The sequence below is a fragment of the Emys orbicularis genome, chromosome 2 (assembly GCF_028017835.1).
Source record: "Emys orbicularis isolate rEmyOrb1 chromosome 2, rEmyOrb1.hap1, whole genome shotgun sequence".
Lineage (NCBI taxonomy): Eukaryota > Metazoa > Chordata > Testudines > Emydidae > Emys > Emys orbicularis.
In genome coordinates, this window is record NC_088684.1 from 37,975,037 (window position 1) to 38,000,631 (window position 25,595).

General features: G+C 43.4%; 1 protein-coding gene across 1 annotated transcript; it reads left to right on the top strand.

The window, feature by feature from the left end:
• Positions 1-7,144: 7,144 nt before the first annotated feature.
• Positions 7,145-25,174, top strand: NCALD (neurocalcin delta). Its single transcript, XM_065398786.1, has 3 exons — positions 7,145-7,522; positions 18,498-18,603; positions 25,077-25,174. Exons 1-3 carry the CDS (start codon positions 7,145-7,147, stop codon positions 25,172-25,174), a joined length of 582 nt encoding a protein of 193 aa, XP_065254858.1.
• Positions 25,175-25,595: the final 421 nt, after the last annotated feature.

The window sequence follows — 25,595 nt, forward strand, 5'->3', positions numbered from 1 at the left end:
AGCCCCCCTGTTGCCAAGCCCCATCCTGTAGGGATGAGTCAGGCCAGAACAGAGCGAAGACCCTCCTTCTATGAAGCGAGATCCAAAGGACAGGAATTATATAAGGCGAAAAATGGGGCTATTACCAGAAGTAATGAGAGAGAGAAGGAAATTTAGGAAGAACAAGTGTTCTAAACTATATTGCAGAGACCAGAGTCCCATGCTGCAGTGACAGAAGGATGGATTAGGTGGCTTCATAGGCTTTTCACTAATTTATATGAATATGTCTCCTCACTTGCAAGACTTGAGAGAAATAGAGAGCCACGTCCAACTTCACAGATAGTCCGAGTTACAGATTGCTTATGTGATTCCATTTTTCATGTGTCCATTGTTGTAACTCTTGGCTTCTGTAGTCATCACTAATTACTGTGGAGAAAGGGAGTAGAGGTGCAAATGAGTGCAGAACTATGTATATTGAATAAAACAATCTGATTATAGACAAGCCAATATACTCTGGTTTAGGAAACTGACTTGAATGCTGCTTGCTTGAGATGGTAGATAGCCTCCCTTAACGGTTATGTTGTTGCAGCATGACATGTTATTTTGTCTCTTAAGCTTTGGTCCATTTCAGGGATTGTCAGGACCTCATTCAATTGATTAGCAGAAGGCAGTATTCCTACCAGCTGCTTCTCTCAGTGAGGCTCTCAAATTATATAACTTGGACAAGCCAAAGACAGAACTTGTCCCTTAGTGGATTTTCCTTGGACACAGATCAGATTGTACCTAAGAGACCATGAGTTAGCTGTTTCTGAAGGCAAACGATAATAAAAAGGGAAGTGATTCATGATTATTTTCCACAAGATTTTGAGTTGATACCGGTCAAGTTGTTTTGCTCAGGTGGTTCTATCCCATGATTGCTGCTGGCCTCTGTATAAGATGCCTTCAGCTCAGATATGGTGGGGAAATATTCTTCACAGTTAGCACCATGTTACTGAAACTTTCCACCTTCATATACCAGAAACTCTCAACATGTAAATCCTGTATTCATAGCATTGTAGAAATTAAAGCTGTAAAACCCCACTCAGTTATCTTGTTCATCCCACCGTCAGTGCAGGATTGTTCCCTAAGGTATATTCTTAATTGTTTTGTTCATTCTGGTTTTAAATAGCTTGGGAAATGGGGCTCACATAAACTCTCTTGGGAAGGTTTTCCACAATCTAATAGTACTCACTGTTCCAAATATGTGCTTCATCATCAAGTCTGTATTTTCTCATGATTTGCCTTGTTATTGCCACTTTGAACACTCCAAGGAGTTCCTGTCTCAGAACTGACTCTTCACACCTTTCAAACTTTGCAGGCAGTTATATCTCCCTTGTCAGGTGCCGAGTGCCCACTGAGCCTGTCTCTCCATTCTGCCTGCACCCCATCTCTCTTCTTTAGTCTAGTAGCAGCCCACCCCTCATTATATTCTCCCTTCTCTTCCTTTCAACCTTATCCTTTCCTCCAGTTTTATACTACCCTCCCCCAAATTAAGGAGGACATGGCTCTCCTCTGCACTCATTAGAATGATAGCAGCAGAAGAGGAAGGTGTGATGGGTTCCCCCCGGGGTGCCACCTGGAACTGGAGTACCACTGAGCCCCCCTGGCCCACCAGCCTGGGCTCCCTCTTACACTGTACTGCTGTGACCAACTGCAAAGCCCTCCAGGCTTCAGCCTGCACTTTCACCAGCATACATACAGTTAGGGACACATCCGGCTGCAGTTACATGCAGGCACTTTGACCAGCCCCTGCATGAGAAGGCGACAGCTAGGGCAACTACCAGCTTCTCAGGCATGCATTCTCTCTGGAGTATAAATCCAAAATTATACCATCTTGTTCTGCGCAGGGAACTGTACAGTGTAAGCCAGGGGCGGGCAAACTTTTTGGCCCAAGGGCCACATCTGGATATAGAAATTGTATGGCGGGTCGTGAATGTTCATGAAATTCCCAGCCAATGGGAGCTGCGGGGGCGGCGCTTGGGGCGGAGGCAGCAGACGGAGCGGAGCCCCCTGGCTGCCTCTATGCATAGGAGCCGGAGGGGAGACATGCCGCTGCTTCCAGGAGCTGCTAGGAGCGGCCCCCAACCCTGCTCCCTGGCTGGAGCGCCGGAGTGGGGCAAGCTCCAGACCCCGCTCCCCAGTTAGAGCTCAAGGCCGAATTAAAACGACTGGCGGGCCGGATCCAGCCCACGGGCCGTAGTTTGCCCACCTCTGGTCTAGAATGAAAACATCTTGTTTAGTGGGCGTGAAATACGGATACATAGTCAATGTTCATAACTTCAGATACAAAAATGTTACATGCATACAAATATGATAATCATATTCAGCAAATCATAATCTTTCCAATGACATCTCACATGACTTATTTTGCATAAAATGCATCATAACTATGTCATAATCATATCCTAATAATATCATTGTGAAGAATATGGGGTGCAGAGGGAAGGAACATCATTATAATGGCCCAGAAGGTGGAGAGCCATGAGCACTGACAGGAAATCTCAGCTCCGTTTACAAAGGCTAGTGTTTGTCCTCTCCACATCAAGGGAGGGGTGGACTGAGCAATAAACTTACACTGCTCAGGCTTCTGGCCAGGGCAAGTTGGTACAGTTCTGGGGTGCAAGGCTGGGGAGCTGGGGGGAGGAATTGGCCTGAGCCTCTCTCTTGTTGGTTCATGAGTGGCTGGGAGAAGCATTCATGTAACTCAGGTGGGTGTGTCCCTGCCTGTGGATGGCTGTGTAAGTGCAGTTCCTGCCAGAGATTTGTAGCTTGCCAACAGCATCACAGTGTGATAGGCAGCCCAGGTTGCTGGGACAGAGGGCTCAGCAGTCTCACAGTCCAGGTTGCACGTTGGAGACCCTGTCACAACCTCGCAACATCATCTCCATAGACTTTTATAGTATGTTGATATCGTCACAAGTATATTATGCTGTCCCATTCAAAAGACTCTTTATTTATACCGTGCCATTCACCATAGTATCTGATGAAGGAATTACTATTGGTGCAGAAATGTTATGAAAAATAATTATCAGTACTCTTAACTTTTTTTTATATCTTCTCAGCATTTATTTTTCAATATATGAGATATTTTACTTTGCTCCCACAAATGTCACAGTGATCCTAGTTCATTAATTCCTTGCAATGTTTTATTATTTAAAGCTAAGATTTTAAGGTCTCTACCCTTGGGGGAAAGGGTGGAGAAATATCTACAACCAGATCCACATTTTTGTTTTTGCTGCTTGTAGTAAAAATTGTTTTAGCTCAGTGACTCTAACCTTAATCTAAGGTGAGCCAGACATAGCCATGATGAAGAGCTAGGCAACAACAGATGAAGTAATTGTAAGGATCTCCAAGTGTGTATTCTCTACTCAGACTGCAAAGGGATTTTTATCACCTGTGGATAAAATAGGGATGATTCATCCCAAAATTACTAATTTCTGGAGGGTGGCCTATTTAGGGGAGCATTTTTGGGGCAAGGAACATATTGGTCCATGTGCACTACAAGCATAATCAGATGGAACCTCAAGATGGAACCTTCCAAGGGGAGTAGTGGGGGCAAAAGACATATCTGGCTTCAAGACTAAGCTTGATAAGTTTATGGAGGGGATGGTATGATGGGATAGCCTAATTTTGGCAATTAATTGATCTTTGATTATTAGCAGGTAAATATGCCCAATGGTCTGTGATGGGATGTTAGATGGGGTGGGATCTGAGTTACTACAGAGAATTCTTTCCTGGGTGCTGGCTGGTGAGTCTTGCCCACATACTCAGGGTTTAACTGATCGCCATATTTGGGGTCGGGAAGGAATTTTCCTCCAGGGCAGATTGGCAGAGGCCCTGGAGGTTTTTCGCCTTCCTCTGCAGCGTGGGGCATGGGTCACTTGCTGGAGGATTCTCTGCACCTTGAGGTCTTTAAACCACGATTTGAGGACTTCAATAACTCAGGCATAGGTTAGGGGTTTGTTACAGGAGTGGGTGGATGAGATTCTGTGGCCTGCGTTGTGCAGGAGGTCAGACTAGATGATCATAATGGTCCCTTCTGACCTTAAAGTCTATGAGACTTCAACAGCATTGTCCTCTCACACACACCAGCTATGGATTTCATCCCATTAGCTCTTCTGTAATAAGATTCAGCAAGTAAACTTGCTTAGCATGTCTCCCCCAGAAGGCCAGAAGAACAGGGCCAGGTTTACATGTTGGGCATCCCTAGATGCAGGGGCTCAGAGCCCCCACCACCCCTGTGCCCACCACAGCCAGGAGCTGCAGGGTGCCCCCACCATGGTTGGGAGCTCTGAACCACCGTGGGCAGCGGGGTTACCCCACCACTTTTAACTTTTAGGCACCCCACTGCCCAGCACCCCCTGCACAGCCAAGTGCTCCACACTGACCCCGCACTGCCCAGCACCCCAACATACACAGACCTCCCCCAACCCCAGTGTCCCCCACCCCCTCACTGTCCAGAGCCCCCCCTCAAACCCACTTTCCCAAGCCGTGCCCCCCCCAGCCACACTCACCGGCCCCGCTGGAGGTGACTGTCCGCTGGGCTGAGCGAGGAGCACTCCAGCAGGGTTGCGTGGTGCCCTTCCCCTCTCAGCAAGCTCCACCCCCTGCTGGGACCCGGGCATGGCAAAATTTGAATTTTTTGGCACCCCTAGAATGCCGGTGTCCCTAGTCACGTGCCTACTGCGAAATCCGGCCCTGCAGAAGAATGCTAGTTCTAATCATGATGCTCAGTAATTACTGTTATAACTTTGTGTGTGTGTGCTATTTTATGCTGTGTTTTTATTGTCTGGTGCAAGTATTTTCACATGCATCTTAATGTACATTTATAAAAGATTAATATTTGCACTTCTGTAACCCCAGAATGAGGCACAGTCGCAAAAGCCATCTGTTGAAGGCCGCTCTTTCCATTTATTAACATTTGATTTGATAAAGCCTTTGGACTGAAAATGTTCATTCCAAGTTTCAGTCAAATGGCCGGGATATTAAACATCACAAACTAGGGATTATAATGGTTATAAATGCTAACACATCCTTTCCTGCAGCTTTCTTGCATAGTGTCCTCATAGCTCAGATGAGAATAGCACTTACATCTCCAGTTTTATGCCCTGAAAGTAGCAGAACCTACAGAACTGTGTAATAATGGCAAGCCCCGGTGCCAAACCAATGAAGGGGTTTGGGGTTTTGTTTTTTAATTAAAGCAATACTGCCTTAAGCCGATCTACATCATTTCACTTGGCTGTTTGATCCTCCAGGTTGCTCCCAGAACCTGCATGTGTCATTTTTCCTGATATAAACTCCAAGATTGCAAGCTTGAAAATGTCTGGTTGCTTTAATGTAATCCATTCACTCTGAAAACTCCCAGGTTGTTCATTATGGACCCAATCCAACGTCCATTTGAAATCACTGAGAGTCCTTCCACTGACCTCATGAATATTAGATCTGGCCCATAAATCAACAGCCTTTGCACTATCTTCAAGGAATTCAGGCCTTGGATCCTGTCAGGGCTTTATAATGCATCACTTGACAAGGGTGAATGAGGAAAAGGTGGTAGCAATATTTACCATTAAAATGGCATTTTCCATCTTCAAAGTACTTCACAGACATTTTCTCTTTTAAAGGCCAGTTTGGTTTTGTTGTTCAGGTCTATAAGCATTAGATTTTAAGGGCCCAATCCTGAAAAATCTCTCCCGTTGATTTCAGTGGGCGTTGCAGATGCTCAGCAGCACACAGGAAATGCCCAGCACCAATGAGGACAGGCCCTACATTTCCACCTCCTCTTTCCAGGGATGAAGGGGGAGAGGCAGGATATAAATTCCCCCGAACATGACATTTCCCACTGACTATTGTTATACATTTTAAATAGTGAAGAAGAAATTTGTATCGTGAACCTGCAGAGATATTTTGTTAGAAGTTCATTAGCCATTACAGATATTTTTCACAAGTTCGACCCTATGAAATAGTGAATTTACCACGGCATAACAATGTTGAAGGCTTTTACAGCTTAAATCACTAACAGCCATGACCCATTTAAGTTACATTTTCATAAATCATGTTTCATGGCTTTCATTTGCATAATGAATCTGACCATTTGTGTTAATTTTTGTTTGTAAAGAATGGCTTCCCCCACAATTCAGTCACGCGCTGGGACTTAATAAGAGCAGGGGAATCTGGCTATAAATGCACAGCAATTATCAGGAGAAGCACTTTTAACCATGAAAATGAGGTGGGTTTTCTTTTGGAGATGTGCTTTTTTAAGCTTCCAGTAAAATTAATGATACCGTCCTTTGGAGTAGCATGATCAGGCTCTGAAATGGTATTTAAAAAACAAAGGCCATTAATCCTTACTGTACCTATAGCACAATACAGTACATAGCAATTTGCCTTTGACAAAATGTAACTAAGGTGATTTAATTGAAAAACTGTACATATGAGTTGTATTCAGGAATATTTCTTCATGGTTACTGTAAGGGAAATGACTTTCCAATATTGTAAATGAGGTGATTAGCAGATCACTTTTTTCCCCATATGAGATTTTGAAAGGACCTTAGCTAAATAAATTTACAATTATCTGATAGCTCTTATTCCTGGCTACAAAGGAGTATCGAAAATACATTTACAGGTGTATGCAAAAGAATCCACCCCTGGCTTCTATCCAGATTCCACCCCCTATAATTTTAATGTTAACTAAAAAAGGGACTTATACAGATCCATACCCAACAAGAAAGGTATCTCATAAGCTGCTGCGAGCAGCATGGCTGGCATTCCACTGAAGAGCAGAATTTGCTTATAGAGTGAACTAGCATTAAAAGATCAATCAGAATTGAATTTGATTTCACTGTAATTCCTATGAAAAGACTCAGAAATCAGCGTATAGGTCAGTATTTACTGGTAGTAAAAATGATGGCATTTTTCAAAGCAGGAAAGATGATAAATATATTTACTGCCCCACATTTTGATCTAGCTTACATTGGCAAAAGTGTAGAGTAACTGCACTGAAGTCAACCAGTGTCAGAAAATTCAGAATCTTTGTTCTTCCCTCCCTCCCCCCCCCCAAAAAAAATTAAAAACAAAATTAATTTGTTGTTGTTTTTTTCCTCCTCAGATAAAAAATTTTGACACCAAGATGGGAAAACAGAACAGCAAACTACGTCCTGAGGTCATGCAAGATTTGCTAGAAAGTACAGACTTTACAGAACATGAGATCCAAGAGTGGTACAAAGGCTTCTTGAGAGACTGTCCAAGTGGACATTTATCTATGGAGGAGTTTAAGAAAATATATGGGAACTTTTTTCCTTATGGGGACGCTTCTAAATTTGCGGAACATGTATTCCGCACTTTCGATGCTAACGGCGATGGAACAATAGACTTTAGAGAATTTATCATAGCCTTGAGTGTAACATCTAGAGGTAAACTGGAGCAAAAGCTGAAGTGGGCATTCAGCATGTATGATCTGGATGGAAATGGATACATCAGTAAGTCAGAAATGCTGGAGATAGTGCAGGTATGTACTGTTCAGGAGGGTTTTACGTTTTCTCTTTCACTCTGATTAAATTGTGGGGGCAGTATTGTGAATGTTGGGTGTGCAAAAGGTTATTGTGATATCTTCTCCAACATTTTTAGTCTACTATATGTTTGCTTGAACATAAAAAGATACTGTTAAATTTGGCAAAGGTGGAATACCAATTAGAGTAGGAATGGAGATGTTTATAGCTACTTGAAGCTTTACTGAGTAGCCATGCGGCTTCTTTGTGGGCTTCCCTATGCTGGGAAATTACCTTGAGTTTGAACACGATAACTAACATGATGATAAATATTACAAAGAACTCCATGTAGACAAGGACTGTCATATTTAACATCATGTCAGCTGCTTGTGGGTCACCCTAGTGCAGGGCCTTGTGTTGACCAAGACCAGCTAACACATTTTTAAGCGGGACTGGCCCTGTCTACCTAAGAGCAAAGTCCTCTTTAAAATCGTATTGTATGAAGAAATAGCTAAAATGTTTGAAAGCTCTTTTCCTAGCGCGAACATGGCCTGAGCGCTTTACATTGTGTTAGTTTAATATAATTTTCCAGTGTAGACAAGCCCTCTCTTGTGATTCCATGCATGGCTTCAGGTATATTATCTAATGTTGCACTTATGAGTTCTTCCCCATTTTCATCTTTCTCTAATGTGTCTTTCCCCTTGAGGGCACATCAAATTCATTGAAAGCTTCATTTTTTTTTTTTGTTATAGTACACTTGCATAGTTTTAATCTGTGCAATCCACCTCTGCTAGGGAACCGCCTGCCTCCTCGTCACTGGAGATATTGAAGTACTAACTAGATACGATACTATTCATATTTAAAGATCTGATAGAAATGGAGGGAATGGAATGCATACAAATTAAAATTTATGATGGCTAATTACATATGGTAGAATCATTATAATGCATGCCATTCTGCTCCTTTTTATTAGTCTGTCTTTGAACATCCTCCCAACAGTAACCAGTGATGGCACTCGTTCTATTCCATATACATCAGACCATATACTTGACTCAGTTGCAGTCACCTTCGTCTTCTTTTATTTTTTGTAGTTTGTGTGCTTGTTTGAGAGTTAAACAGGACTTCATGTAGCTAACTCTGAGGGGCGTGAATTAATATTTTAACAACTGTGTGCCAAATTCAGACTGGTATAAATGGTACAACAACACCACCATCAGTGAAATTGCATCTGCTTACACGGGACATTCAGAAGAAGTATAAATAATGGCAGAAATACAGATGAGGGGACAGAAAGGCAGGGTTGTAGCAGGAAAAGCAGCTAATAGGAGGGTATAAAAGTGTATGCAGGGAGGCTGCTTTATTTTGCAGCTTCTTACATCTCCTATGAGTTGTTGACTGGTTTCACCTCTCCTTACATCCGCTTAGTACAGGGGTCGGCAACCTTTCAGAAGTGGTGTGCTTCATTTATTCACTCTAATTTAAAGTTTAAATTAGAGCTTCATTTATTCACTCTAATTTAAGGTTTTGCGTGCCAGTAATACATTTTAACCTTTTTAGAAGGTCTCTTTCTATAAGTCTAAAATATATAACTAAACTATTGTTGTATGTAAAGTAAATAAGGTTTCAAAATGTTTAAGAAGCTTCATTTAAAATTAAATTAAAATGCAGAGCCCCCCAGATCGGTGGCTAGGATCCAGGCAGTGTGAGTGCCACTGAAAATCAGCTCACGTGCCGCCTTCGGCACGCGTGCCATAGATTGCCAACCCCTGCCTTAGTATATAATTGGCACCCATTTATAGTCATTTTCACCAGCTGACCAATGTGTAACTTCTTCTGAATTTGACTCTATAGCTGCTAAGATCATTTTGAAAGTGGACTGGGGCATTACACTTCATTGGAGCAATAAAACACGCTTTCCTTAACCAAGGCAATCACTTTTCTTTCTTTCAAAGACATACACATAACCTTGCCTGTGTGCCATAATAAACTATATAAAATATTCTAGTGAGAAGATATTGCCCCCCTTACAAATTTCCCCCTGCAAAAGAAACAAAAAGTCAAAACAAATAAAAATTGTCCCTCACCCAAACGGATTTTTTATCCCTGAAAATTGAAAAGATCATGAAACTCCATAAAGCACCCTCAGGACCTAACTATTGCCCATCTATTGGACAAGGAAGGATTGCAGACATTTTGGTGATGGCCAGCAATATAAAATCCTAAAATAGATGGATTTAAAAATATGGAGAATGTAGTTCACAACACTTGTAGTTTTCCTATGAAGGAAACTATTTTTTCAGTTGCCACAGATCTGCTAATCAGATTGCTTAGCTACTAACTGACTTTGGCTCCTCTTTAGTCATGTAAGCACCAAATTCTGGTTTCATTTACACCCATAAAACCCCACTGAAATCAAGGGGCACCAAAGGGATGAAACTGAGATCAGATTTTATCCATTTATACTTAAAAAACGGAAGGATGGAGGATGTCTCTTCACTCATATCAATGTGAACGACTGTACAACTCATTAAAGAAAACTCATGCACTAACTGCTAGCTGGAGAATTGGGCTGGCTGTTTGCCACCTTGTGTGTGGGGGGCATGTACAACCATACCTGAGACTGCACACTGTCCCCCTCCCCCATGGGCCACCGTACTGCATTTGAAAAAAAATGTGGCTCTCAAGGCAAAATAACAAAACACAAAAATCCGCAAATCAAATAAAAACTGACGAATAGATTAGAAGGTGCTCAAGATGACCACTCAAGAATCAGTGTCAGACTCCAACCAGCCCTAGCTTTAAAAACAGAAAGAATTGAATACAGACTGTATCAGACCTCTTTTGAAATTTGAACAGCCAAGCTCCTCTCTTCTTTCTCTCTCTCTTTTTTCAGACTCCATCTATAATAGGAACAAACAGACTTGAAATTTCACAAAACACATTTTGCTGCAAGACACATTATCACATCACTGGAGGAAAAAAATTAAATGCATTAAAAATATGATACCTCTTCCTTCCACCTGTGTTGTTTTTCATCACATAGGCCAACAAAGCACTGGATTTTTAGGGACAAATTCCATTAATTAATGTATTCAACAACCATTCAGTATTGGCAGCAGGGCCAGATATAGGGAAGGTGATCTAGGCTGGGGTGCCGGGCTTGGGGGATGCCGGGTTCAGGGTGCTGCTTTTGTTATCAGCGACAAAAGGGAAAATAGAATGTTAGAAATAACACGTTTTAGGTATTTCATATTTGCTTATATACGGCATGAATAAATACAGATTTACAGATCCTAACATGCAAATGTATCTTCTTATATGACAGGGATAAATCATGCATGCAAATCGTGCATCAAAGTTGTGAAATGGGTTACACATGCAATAAAAAAGTAGGTATTGAAAAGCTTAACACATGGAGTGGGGTGGGCGCTGAAGATGCTCCTCACCTGGGGTACCATTTGGTCTAGGACCAACCTTGATTGGTACCCTTGCCATACTGCTCTGGTTCCCCTGCTCATAGACCTTGACAGCTCCTCATTCTACCTGTCTCTATGCTTCCAACTCTCCCTCTCCTGCCAAAATTTTGAGGGACTTTCTAAGGTTTGACAGTGAGAATCTCAATCTAAGAAACCTGGTAAGTTTTGTTCAGCAGCTGCTCCCCTGTTACAGACTAAAGGGAACTTCCCAAATAGAGAAGCTGCCTGCTACATAATGCAGCTATAAGTTCTGTTTGCCAGGCAACTGTGCCTACGAGTGTCCCCTTGTCCATCCCAATTCATAGAACCATAGAAATGTAGGGCTGAAGGACCTTGAGGTCATCTAGTCCAGCCCCCTGCACCCAAGTTCGATAGAGCAGTGCTAAATAGAGCAGGACATTTATCTCCCATGCCTTACATACGACACTCCTGTTAATGCGCCCCAGAGTGATATTAGCCTTTTTTGCAACTGCATCACAGTTTTGGCTCATATTTAATTTTCCAGTCCACCATAACCCCCAGATCCTTTTCAGCAGTACTGCTGCCTAGCCAGTGATTCCCCATTTTGTAGTTGTACATTTGATTTTTCTTTCCAAAGTGAAGTACTTTGCACTTGTCTTTACTAAATTTCATTTTGTTGATTTCAGACCAATTCTCCAATTTGTCAAATTCCTTTTGAATTCTAATCCTGTCCCCCAAAGTGCTTGCAACCCCTCCCAGATTTGTCATCTGCAAATGTTATCAGTATGCTCTCCACTCCGTTATCCCAGTCATTAATGAAAATGTTTAAGAATACCGGACCTAGAACAGCCCGTTGCAGGACCCCCCTAGATACATCCTCCCAGTTTGAAAGCAAACCATTGATAACTACTCTTTGAGTGTGGTCTTTCTACAGCTGTGCACCCACCTAATAGTAATTTAATCTAAATCACATTTCCCTAGTTTGCTTCATACCTCATCGTTGTTAATAAAATTTCTATAGCGCTTCTCATCTGTATATTTCAGAGGGCTGAGGCTTGATGGGGAGGGCTCCGTGAGTGTGTTTGAGTGGCAAGGGCATGTGAAACTGAGATTGATGTGGATGTTTTGTTGTCTTACTGGAGATTAATTTTTAGTGGTTGAGTTGATAAGAAATGTACTTTAACAATCTGAGCTGTAATTCAACAAAGTTGTGTGTGCGGGGGGGCTGTTTGGTTGTTTTTTAATTGTGGGAATAGAGGATACTGTATCAAATGTGTTCCACTCGGACATAAGTCATCAGGATCCTTCTCTTTGTGGGAAGAAAAAAAAAGAGCTATGCTTGCATCGTTGATATATCCCTCAGGAACCTATTACAAGTCTCTGATCTATGATACATTTGCATATTGATACGATAGGATTTATTATATTCTAGGCTGATTTTCTGCATAGGACAACGCATCAAGCTAATGCATAAAAGGACACCGTCAATGTGAAAATCATTTAATTGGAAACCCTCCCTCCCCCCTCCACTGTTCTTACCAGGAGCCCCAGGGATTCCTTTAAGTGAAATCAAGGAGATGAAAAACATTTCGTTTCTCTTTTTGTCAGTCTGCTGACTTTGTGTGCTTTAGAGCCCTTGGGCACAGATCCACAGAGGGACTTAGGTGCTGCAACACCTGGCTATTAAGCAACGTGTGCACTACGAGGTAGGGGTGTGACCCTCTGCCCGTGTACACATACTCGCACGAGCGCTCATCGAGCTAGTGTGGGCGTAAATAGCAGCATAGCCTGGAATGTGACGTGCTATACTGATGAAAAGTGCTAGGTATTATTGTATGACATCAGTCTGGTCACAGTGCAGTGCTTGGGTGGGGAGAAGGGAAGCTCACGTGCCTGCTCTTGTGCACGCTCTGTAAGAAGGCGTTTACCAATAGCAGCAGCAGCAGAGCTGAGACTGAAGAGACACTGGGCAGATCTGTGCACAGGGAAAGAAGAGGGTATAATTTTAGTTACAGTGTGTGTCTGTTTGCACAGGCGTTGACTTTCAGCTTTCCTGGGGGGTGCTGCACCCCTGCGGGGCCTTGAAGCCCCGCTCCCACTCTGCCCCTTCCCCCAAGGCTCCACCCCGCCTCTTCCTGCCCCCCGCTTCTCTGCCAAGCAGCTGATCAGCAGTGGGTGGGAGGTGCTGGGGGGGAGGAGAAGGAGCTGATCAGTGCGGCCCACCAAACAGCTGCTTGGCGGGTGACTGGTGGGTGCTGAGCACCCACTATTTTTTTCCTGTGGGTGCTCCAGCCCCAGAGCACCCATGGAGTCGGTGTCTATGTCTGGATGTGATAAATTCCTAAGTCTTTTGGAAATAACATCTCCAGCCAGTTGTCTTGAGGTGACATTTTCCTTTCCCCAGCCCTGCAAATACCTAACTTAGCAGGCTCTGTGGGGAGCTGTGCAGGATTGGAGAGGAAATAAAATCACTACTGCAGCCCCTGCTCAGCAGCTACTCTTGCCTAGGTGCTGCAATAGAAGCTGCTTCCACCACCCCATGAGGAGGTTCCGGGCTGCTGGATCTCATGGCCCTGCCCCAAGCCTGTGCTCCAGTGCTCCCATATGTTTCAGCCTATTCAGAGCCACCGTGGAGACCACGATCTTGGTTCCCACTAGACACAGAAATCCCATGTTACTCCCATTCAGCCCTGTCCTAGGGGCGCTGTGGGGCTCCCATGCCTTGAGGAGCTTTTGTGCAGGCCATCCACCAAGGGGTGAACACCACTGACAGTGCAAGTCAGCCTGTAGAACTCCATATTCCCTTCAGGCTGATGGGTTGGCTGGCAAAGCTCTTTTCTCATGTTGAACCCTATTTCTAGCATGCTGCATGCAACACATAGCAAGTGACTCACACAGGGTGAAATTCACCCCTGTACAAAGAGCCTCCATGCGCCTCAATTAAGTCCTGTTGTGAGAGACTCTGGAACTAGCCACAGCTATGGAGTTATTAAACCAGACAATTATTTCTAAAGTATATTTGGAAAATGCTGTGTTTTAATCTATACGTGTTGGGAGTGAGAACTCCAGTCCTTTAGCTCTCTCAGATTAAGCTGCAGCATTTCATTTTTGCTGTAAGGATGGAGTTTGATGCTTAATTTTGAGTGTCATGACTTTTGTCAGTCACTGACATCCCCAAAGGAATTTTGGATTGAATTTCCCCCAAGGTGGTGGCATGATCCGGAAGACCCCATCTGGGGCCCTGCATGGCAGGTTGGCAGCATGTTGTGGCTGGGTTGGGGGGGGGGGGGGTGGCTGGAGTAACTATTGCTCACACTAGAGGAGGATCACAGCAAATTTATGGGCTACTGTAGCCTCTTGGGTGCAGGAGCAGGCATAGAGCATCCACAAAGCTTTGTGGAAAGATTCCTTCCATCCCAGTTTCCCACCGGGGTCACAGTGCTTTACCACCCAAATGTTACAATGCCATATGCCCTCTCAGACTCCTCGCCTGCATAACAAACTCCTTTTCCCTTCCAGCATACATCCGCCCACACTACAAACAACTCCATTCAAGCTACAGCTGAAATCCAGCTAAAGAGTTCGAGTCTGCCCCCTTGCTGAAATAGTACATGTTTGGTGAGGACCTGAGTAAAATTAAGGGTTTAAGTGAAGAGATTTAAACTTTGCCATAAGTGTAAAACTTCAACACAACCTGATTCTGTGGAGCTGTTAGGGCATCTTCCCAATACCTATCCCACGGACAAGTGTAGCACTTTCAGCTGTCACAAAAAAAAAAACAGAAGTGGCTTTGGCCATCCCTCTTAAGCCTGTTCTATACTAATGAGGTAAATTGATAAGTGACACTAGTTAAGTTATGTAACTTAAGTTGACGTAGCTTAGATCAACTTACAGCGGTGTCTACACTGCACTATGTCGACAGGAGAGCGTCTCCCGTCGACATAGCTTCCACCTCTCGGGGAGGGGGAGTACTGAAGTTGACGGGAGAGCACTCTGCCATTGACTTATCATGTCTTCACCAGACCCACTAAATCGACACCGCTGCATCAATTGCAGCAGCACCAATTTAGCTGGTAGTGAAGACAAGCCCTTAGTGAGCTAACTGATCTGTAAGCCGGGGAGAAACTGGGCTTGAGGTGGCTTCCTTTAAAGGCAGTAGCAAAACTCCCAATGGGACTTCAGTGTGTGGGGGATCAGGCCCTTGTTCCCTTCATTAGATGCCCTGTACTAAAACTGCACGAAAGTCAAATAGAAAGAATAGCGTTCTGTTTGATTCTAGTACAGTTAAAAACATTCCCTAGAAATTCAGGCTGTCATCACTACCCCCATCACTGGCTCTCAGACACTTTGTCAAATGCAGGGAGCAGGTGCAGCCCCCATGGAAGTCGCTGTGCCAAATTCAGCCGTGGACTAAAGGATGGCGCCAGTTACATGCTGGGTGTCAATTGGTCATAAACAGGTGGGTAAGTGGCAAAGCAGTGGAATTTGCACCCATTTGTCACTCAGCAAATGTGGAAAGCTGAGGGAGAGAGAGTTCAGCAGGAAAACCAGCCAACAGCAGAGTAAGATAAAACTGGTGTACTTCCCCCTCCCCCCAGCCTGGCTCTCCCCTCCCACACAAACCACCCCCACATGCCTGATGCAGGGATTACTGGGTGAAGGTCTATGGGCTGTGTTATGTAGGAGGTCAGACTAGATGATCATGATGGTCCCTTCCGGCTTTTAAAATGTATGAAGTCATAAAATATATACCTGGCCTATGTCCCCTTGGCCTCCGAGAGAGCTGCGCCTGCTTCTCTCAGGACTCAGTTTGGTCCCCATCATGATTTTCTTTACTCCAGAGTTATGCCAACTTTAGCTGCCCTAACCAGTGCTGTGCGCCTGTGAGGGACAGTCTGCACAGACGGAGGTTGTGTATAGTCAGCAATCAGCAGTGATTAGTACCAGTGATGGTTCCAAGAGCCCAAGGACTCCCGTTATGCTCTGTCCCATGCCGGAGGCACAGGGAATGGACAAGGCTCCTGCACCCTTGCATGCCCATGTAGAGGTTTGAGCAGCATTTGGTCCCAGATTAGGGACTATCCGAACATTTTCACGTTATTACATAAACCTGCTTCCTTTGAGAGCTTTCTCATTTAAAAACACTGTATAGTTACACTCAGTTAATACAGGGGCAAATCCTGAGTTTCGGAATCAGTTTTCACTTGGCCATTACATAGGGAAACTTCCCACTGAACAACTGAGTAAGGCCATAAAGCTTTGATCAGAGACATCATTTTCAGCATAAAAGGAGCATTTTATTATTCCCATCATGCTCGGGCTCTCCTAGAACATCTCATATATTATTCTTTTAACACTCTTATGTTAAAGGGACTCTGTAGGATGAGGACATCATTAAACAATTTTGTTCTAAAAATCTGCATTTTCTTACTATGGTTACTTGAAGTGTAACCGTGACTGCGAGCCCAGCTAATGTAATTTTGCCCCACGCTTTCTCTTTATGCTATATGGCGCTCTAACATGCTGGGATGGACTAACCTCCCCTCTAAATAAAAGTTTAGCTATTTAACGAATGACAGATTTCTAAGGATCAGTGCTGCTGTGATCTCTGCAAACCAGAGCTAGGCAGGTGTAAGCACTGAGTGTCCTTCTTCATCTTCTTTCCTTTTCCTCTTCACTCCCCATTCCTGCCATCACCATGTTCATTTGCTTGTGTGTTATCCCCCCATTCTCTGTTCTTGTGTCTGTTACACTGTAACCTCTCTGGGATAGGCACTGTGTCTTCTTCTGTGTTTAGACATTATCCTGCAGTGTGAGACTCCAATCCTCATTGGTGCCGTTGGGCACTTTCATTATACATCATGATGATAATCCTAGAATATCAGGGTTGGAAGGGACCTCAGGAGGTCATCTAGTCCAACCCCCTGCTCAAAGCAATAATGAATGAATCAGGTGCTCATCACTTTCCCTATTCAGTTGTCAATTAATATCGAAACATCCTTTTCTGAACCTACAATTATTTTTAGAACTTGAGTCAAGGAACTATTAAAGGTCCCCCAGCGCAATCTGTTGCCATAATGTTAGTGACATAATCTAGGGGACAGATGTTTGATTAATTAAATATTCATCTGTTTGATGAATGCAAACAGGCAAATGTCTTTCTCAAGGTGTAATTCTTTGTTATTTAGAAATTATGAGCTCTGAAAGGTGAGCAGGTTTTGTCGACAAAAGGGAAGTAGTTGTGAATGCTGGGAAAGCAGGACGTTCATCATTCAGAGACGGAAGTGTCTTGCATTGCTTAACGGTATCCTCCGGGTGATGAAGCTGTGTTGCTGTGCTCCAGAAGCAGTTCCCTTGAGTCTCCTTTGACTTGATGGTTAAAACCTCCAGTGCAAAGGGCCTTCATGAAGGGGCAGATGGCAAGCTAGAAAGTGGAATTAAATTAAGAGATCTTGGGCCTACACCCAGGATGAAAAACAATCAGAGGGGGAGAGGAAATAACCAAAGTGTTGATGCCTTGGGCCAATTTATAAAATGGCTGCTACAAATTTTGCATGTGCACCTGTGGTATCTGGAAAACATGTATTTGTGCATGTGCAAATAGGGACTTAGGTGCACAATTACCTGTTTTGCATGCAAAAATACCAGTTTGCATGTGCAAATACAGGGTTTGCATGCACACTCAGTGTGTCCACATTTTGCAGGCACAATTCAGGGAGCCAATTTAGAAAATATGGCTCTTTTTGTCATAAGATTAAAATTCTCTAATCTCTCTCTCTTAATAGGAGGAATAGCAGAGGAACATAATATATCACAAATAGAAGAGTAAATACATAAAATATGTTGGATACAGTACAATTTTGGTGTGGCACCAGGATTTCTCTTCTCTGTGGAATGACCCAGATGAGGTTGTTGTATCTGTCAGTTTATGCACATATAAAACTTGGTGCGGTAAAATATCGTATTTTGTAATATGCTAGGCACTTCACAGGCATGCAATAAGATGGGTCCCCCTCCCTTGGAAAAGTTACGGTATAAACTGACAAAATAACCGACAAAAGAGTGAGGAAAGGAAGCAGAATTGGGGCAAAGTAAATAATGGGGAATGGGAATGGAGTGGGAGGTTGGGGAAGGGATGTGCAAAAAGATTAAAGAGTTGCCTGAGTGACACAGTGTGCATCATGTTATATTTGGAACCATCCATTCATTAGTTTATTGATCTAATGCATTTTGATGATTTGTAGTAATGTGCTGTAAGTATGATAAATTGTTCTGAAGCATATTGTAATAGGGAAAAATACAACCTCAGTCCAAAGCCAGAATTATATTAACAGCAACTAGATAAGGAAACAAGGTTATTTATCAGAAAGTCTCCAGTGTAAAAGAGCAAATGTATGTATAGATCTGTGCATTGTCACTCTCACTAGGAATCTGTGGTGAGAATCCAGGCTGAGGTTTATGTGATGCTATGTTTGTTGTTTTCAGCATCTAATAATTGCCCCGTTTTAGTCAGATCAGATATCTATTATCAACACTTTGCTTCTATCACCTCACTTAGGCAATCTATAAGATGGTTTCTTCGGTAATGAAGATGCCAGAAGATGAGTCAACACCAGAGAAAAGGACAGAGAAAATCTTCCGTCAGATGGACACCAATCGAGATGGTAGGAATCTTAGGCATTTCCCTTTAACACACTCTACTCTGCAGTTACTGACAGCTGGCTTTCCATCAAAGAGCTAGACTGATTGAGGAAGTAGAGAGAGATCACTCTGATGTCAAGTCAGTCAGTAGTTTCAGGGTGGTAGCCATGTTAGTCTGTATCAGCAAAAACAACGAGGAGTCCTTGTGGCACCAGATAACAAATTTATTTGGGCATAAGCTTTCATGGGCTAGAATTTAAAGCAGTGACTCCTCTGTGGCCTTGGGGAAGTCACTTAGGACTTGATTATGCTCTAGCTCTGCTGACTTCAGTGCAAAGAGGCTCTGGATTCTACCAGTGCCTACAATTGAAAGCAGAACTTGGCTCTTTAACCTGTCTGCTGCAGTTTCTCCATTTACCTAACTCACAGAAGGTTTGGGGAGGGTTTATTAGTTAATGTTTATAAAATGCCTTGAAGATGAAAACATGAAAGGCTAGATCACAAAGGGACTTCGACGTTGTAACTCCTAACTTCTAGGCTGCCTAGTGGAAACCTCAGCCCCAGGTTAGGTGCCCAGGCTCCCATATAGCACATGGGGAAAGGTAGGCACAGAAGAGAGGGATCTTCTGAAGCCAGCAAGCTGAGCAGGGCGCTGCCTAAACTATCCAGGAGTGAAATGCAGAAGAAAGGGGCGGGGCTTTGGGCGAAGATCGGGCCCTCTAGGCACCAGACTGCTGAGCTGGAGGAAGATGCCTATCTCTGCTCGGGATTCGCCGCCGTAAAAACCTCTCCTGGAGTTAGATGCCTAAACCAGGTCAGCCCTTTCTTGTGAAAACACACAGAGAGAAAGAAACCCACCCAGTTATAGCCCTTAGCCAGGGCATGCACCTAGGATGTGGGAGACTCAGACTCTTTGCGACCTGGCCCCAGCTGCACCGCCGGTGAATGCTCGGGGGTGGTTCCCCCTGTCCCCCAAGCCAGCCCTGCCCCCCCCCACGGAGGCCTGGGCCCCACCCCCACGGGGGACTGCGTAGGGCCCCAAAATAGCTAGGGTGGCCCTGCCCCTGAATACCAAGAGCCTGCTCCTTTCGAGCCCTCTCCTGGAATGTGGGTGCTCTGAGTTCAAGTCGGACAGAGGGTTTCCCACATCCCAGGTGAGTGCTCTGGGCAGGGGCGGCTCTGTTTTTTGCCGCCCCAAGCACAGCAGTCAGGTGGCCTTCGGCGCCACGCCTGTGGGCGGTCCGCTGGTCACGCAGATTCGGCGGCGTTTGTGCAGGTGATCTGCCAGTACCACGGCTTCGGCGTACCCGCTGCCGAAGCCGTGGGACCGGCGGACCTCCCGCAGGCATGCCGCCGAAGGCTGCCTGACTGCCGCCCTCACGGCGACCGGCAAGCCGCCCCTGCGGCTTGCCGCCCCAGGCATGCACTTGCTGCGCTGGTGCCTGGAGCCGCCCCTGGCTCTGGGCTATTGGGTGTTCTGGACACGTGAAAAATTCCCTGCCTGCTCACCCCCAGCTATCTTTCACCCAAGGCTCAAGCCGATAGGCATGCTGTAAGAACAGGATCAGGTCCTACAAGCAAAATAGGTGGGGGAGACACCTAGTTTGAGAATCCTGCTGGAGCTTTGGTATGCGCTGTGAGGCAGTGTCAGGACTTGGGCAGCTTTGTGTGTGCGAAACTTAGGTGCCTGCAGGGTTAGGCAGCATCTGAGCTGTGGTTTTGAGAATGTCAGTGACGCCTAAATGTTGGATTTAGGTGCATAAAGAGGCCGTTATTGCCTCTTTGTGAATCTAGCCATAAACAACCCTGATCTCGGGGTATGATGTGGTTGCTTTACATTGCACTCCTGGCAGATTTGGGGCATAACCATCTAGAGGAAGACTGCCCCAGCACAGAGGGATCCTACAGTGTCATAGAGCTAGTATTGATACTCCTATACCACCACCCCTACCTGTTGTCAGCTGAGAAGTCATGGCCAGAAGAAAAGGGGCGTGTCTGGGACACCCCATTTGTCTCTGGTATCTAGCAGCTATGGCTGCCTTGTTGGGCCACTGGCAGCTACAGTAATGTAGAAACAGCCTTCAAACCATCTACGTTATGCTGGAGAACCAGCACAGCAGAACACGCACTCTGCATTGATGTAAATAATTGTACAAGGTGAAGGAAAGTGAAGACTCCAAGGTATGAAATCTCTTGGGGATCTCTCTCACATCAGTATACGCAGTCCCTTTGTGCTAAAATAACCCTCTACATTGTTGTTAGCAGCTGAGTAAAAAAAATCATTATAAAGCAATAAAGAATGAAAAGCCATTACTTATTGGAAAAGTGTCTCTTCTAGAGTCTTTTCTATTTAACTCATGTCATTGCCTTATTGTAAATATAATACTAATGTTTACTTTCTTCTGTACAGTCTTGCTTAGCAGACATCTACAGCTTTCAGGCAGTCCTGCAACATCCATCTTGCAAGGAGGGAAAGAAAAGATTTAATTTATCTCCGCTAATTATACAGCTAACCAAGAGGCTGTGTGAAAACTGATGGCCTTATCTTATGTTTCAGATTTCAGAATTTCAGGGTTTAGTTTTGTTTTAAAGAAAGGAAATTAATAGAATACCATAGCTATGGAAATGTAACCTCATTAAACTGAAGTGAAATAGTTCTAAAATTGGTCAGACTTTTTAAAGGGGACTTGATGCTGCAGAATTGTTGCTTAGAAACCTATGTTCTGCAAATTAATTAAACGAAAAATCAGAAGTGTTTGCAAAAGGGAAGTCATGTACACAACATTTCATGGCGAGAGGTGTGGTGTACATTTGGACCGCGGTTGGATTTGAAGTTGTTTTTTTTTTTTTTAATCTTTGTGTTAGATCTTAAACAGCTAAGTTTAAGTGGTTCTTTTTTAAAAAAGTACATCGGGCTTAGACAATATAGCTTTTGTCATCTTCACAGCACTTTACAGACATTGAATATGGCTCTCCACAAAACCTTGTAAAGTTAGTAGGTTAATTTAAAGTAAATATTATTACTATTTTTCAGATGGGAGACTATCTATTGTAGGCTTTTGTACAGGTGCTCATCATTGTGGAGACTTTCAGTATGAGACATGGGTTTAGAACCCAGGTGTGCCTGGCTCCTTAGACCACTGCGCCTTGCCACTCTAAGAGACAGACTAGGGCTGGGGTATTCAAAGGAGCCTAAGGAAGTTTGGTGGGAACTAAGCCACTGTCTCCCTTTAGTCTCCTTTAAAATTCCCTGTCTAGCAGGATAGCTGGCTCTGGAAGAGTGTGTTGAATTAGGAGCTTTGATCAAGCGTGTTAGGAATCTCATTGTTTTGGGGAAAATGGCAGTATAGTAGAACCTCAGAGTTGCAAACACCTCAGGAATGGAGGTTGTTCATAACTCTGAACAAAAACATTCTGGTGTTTTTCCCCCAAAAAGTTTACAACTGAACATTGATTTAATACAGCTTTGAAACTACTATGCAGAAGGAAAATGCTGCTTTTAACCATTTGAATTTAAATGAAAGTCACAGAAACAGTTTCCTTACCTTGACAAATCTCTTTTTTAAACTTTCCCTTTATTTTTTTAGTAGTTTGCATTTAGCACAATACTGTACTGTATTTGGTGAGGGGGTTTGGGTTTTTTTGGTCTCTGCTGCTGCCTGATTGTGTACTTCCGGTTCCAAATGAGGTGTGTGGTTGACCAGTCAGCTCGAAACTCTGAGTTTCTACTGTACTCCCTGTTGAGCAGATAAATTTGGTGTTCATTACTTATTATGATTTATTAGTACTGTGGTCACACTTAAACGCAGCAGTCGGGATCGGAGACCCATTGTGCTAGGCACTGTGCAAACGTATAGCAGTAGACAGTGCCTGCCCCAAAGAGCTTACATGCGACAGGCCCAGTCCAGCAAAGACTTAGATATGTGCTTATCTATGTGCACCATGAGTAATCCCATGGTCTTCTATTAAGCACATGCCTAAACCTTTGCAGGATTGTGGCTTTTCTAGAAAAGACAGGGGGGAAACTCAGCAACAACGTAGAACCAGAATGTCAAAGGTATATGGCAAGTCATTCAGCAAGTGCTGTCCTGGGTCCTTGCCCTCTGGTGGTAGGATACAAGTAATACTCTGTGGCTGCAATGGGAGTTATTCATACACTGCCATGCTAGAGTAGAGGCCCATCTGGTTTGCAGAGCAGCGTTGGCAATGTCCTTTGGAGAAGATGCAAATTAGAGTTGAGCAAAATTCAGAATGTCTGTCCCACAGGGAATTCCAACATTTCAACATTTGTTTTCATCCCAAATCAGGACAAGAAATTGAAATTTTGAAGAAAAAAAATGTTTGTGGGGGGAACAAAAATACTGAAGTGTTTTGATTTGGAAATGTAGAAATGTTTCTTTTTGACATTTTCAGTCCAAATGAAACTTTTTGACACTCCCAAATTGAAATGCTTTGTTTGAAGTCAGTTCAACAGTAAATTGCATTTCCCGTTGTGGCATATTACCTCGTGGGAGTTCAGGTGAGAGACAAATCCACATTGTATTATGGGAGAAGTATTTCTCCAGGGAGCTCATGCAGTAGGAGAGAAAGGGGGACCAAACTACAAATCCCATAAGGTAATGTGCTGAGAGGGAAATGCAGTTCAATGTTTTATTGAACAAAACAAAACATTTTGGGTCAGTTCAACAAAATGAAATATCTGATTCTGGTCAACTCGACCCAATCTGAAATATTTTATTTCAATTTTTCCCAATGGAAAGTCAAAATTTCAGCAAAATCAAGATTTTTTTCCCATAGAAAATTTTGATTTTGCAGAAACAGATTTTTTTATTTTTTTTATTTTTGCCAGAAAGTCATAGAATCATAGAAATGTGGGGCTCGATGGGATGTCAAGAAGTCATCAAGCCCAGTCCCCTGTGCTGGATAAAGTAAACCCAGACCATCCTTGACAGGTGTTTCTCCAACCTGTTCTTAAAAACCTCCAATGATGGGCATTCCACAACCTCTCTTGGAAGCCTATTCCAGAGCTTAACTATCTTTATAGTTTAAAAGTTTTTCCTAATGTCTAACCTAAATCTCCCTTGCTGCAGATCAAGCCCATTACTACTTCTCCTACCTTGAGGGGACACATGGAGAACAATTGATCACCATCCTCTTTATAACAGCTCTTAATGTATTTGAAGACTTATCAGGTCCCCCCTCAAGTGTCCTTTTCTCAAGATTAACCATGCCCAGTTTTCTTAACCTTTCCTCATAAGTAAAGTTTTCTAAACCTTTTACCATTTTTGTTGCTCTCCTCTGGACTCTCTCCAATTTGTCCACAACTTTCCCAAAGAGTGGCACGCAGAATTGGACACAGTACTCCAGCTGAGGCCTCAGCAGTGCTGAGAAGAGCAGGACAATTATGTGTCTTATATATGACACTCCTGTTAATACACCTCCAGAATATCAGCCTTATTAGCAATTGTGTCACATTATTTCATATTCAATTTGTGATCCACTATAACCCCCAGATCCTTTTCAGCAGTACTATCACCTAGCCAGTTATTCCCCATTTTGTAGGTGTGCATTTGATTTTTTCCTTCCTAAGTGAAGCCCTTTGTATTTGTCTTTACCGAATTTCATCTTGTTGAATTCAGACCAATTCTCCATTCCAATGGAAGTTTTTCTATCTGGTCTATTGCACACAAGCTTCTCAGATAGAGGTTGCCCTGTAGTGATAAAATCTGCAGTTACAAATCAGCACCTAGATACAACTGTAATGGGCACCCTAAAGAAACCCCAGGTGAATAAATGGATATGGGTCCTTAATTCAAACATACATTTGGAAAATGTACTTGTGTGTACTCAGAGCAAGTCCATAGCTTTTAGAGCCTGTCTGTCTCCTCCTGTGATTCTGGGTCTATTGCAAAGAACCAAAGCACTTGTGCCACCAGCCCTCACATTTAAATGGAGGGAGCATTCTCAGAGCATGTCTACAGTTACCATGGATCGACGCTGCGGCAATCGATCCACTGTAAGTTGATTTAGAGGGTCTAGTGAAGACCCACTAAATTGACCGCAGATCACTCTCCTGTTGACTCTGGTACACCACTGGAACTAGAAGCCTAAGGTAAGTCGATGGGAGAGTTTCTCCCATCAACCCAGCGCGGTGTCGACACTGCAGTGAGTCGACCTAAGCTACATTGACTCTAGCTACATTATTCACATAGCTGGAGTTGCGTAACTTAAGTTGACTTAACCCCATAGTGTAGACCTGCCCTCAGAGAGGGTTCTTCACATCTGAAAGTCTCTCCCCACAATACTGATTCACCAGAGCCCAGATTTTGCTACTTTCAGGCAGGCTGCAAGGCCTAACCATTTTACCATGCTTTCCTTGTAGTGACAATTTGTAAATTTCTGTATGTATCCATAGTGTTAAAGCATTGCATATGTGCTGTGATTAATTAGTGCATTTTATAATGCTAAACAAACATTTATGATTTTTTTTTATTAGGCAAACTCTCTCTGGAAGAGTTCATCCGAGGAGCCAAGAGTGATCCATCCATAGTCCGTCTCCTTCAGTGTGATCCTAGCAGTGCAGGGCAATTCTAAAACAGTTCTTTGGATGAATTATGTATCTGCTTTTTGTTTTGTTTTTTTTGCCAAACAACATTCATGGTGGTGTTGCCTCTGTATGACCAATTATGCCTTCTTTTGTGGCATCTTTTAGCTTCTTTTGTTGTGGATTAATTATAAGAATGCTGAATGCTCTTAATAGTTTGTCCAGAACACAGACAGAATACTGTTTTAAATGGACATTGTGGTGTTAACTTGTTTAGAAGATTTTATTTTGTTCAATTTGTCTGCTCTCAAAAGTAAACAACAAGAAGGAAGAAACCTTCAGCAACACATTATTGCCAGATTTTAGAATGCTGTTTTAATAGCTGAAAATTCACCCACAGGATCTGAAGCACAATAGTGGTTGAAGTGCAAAGTGTTACAACAGGTGCAGTATTTGATTTGTACAGTCTTT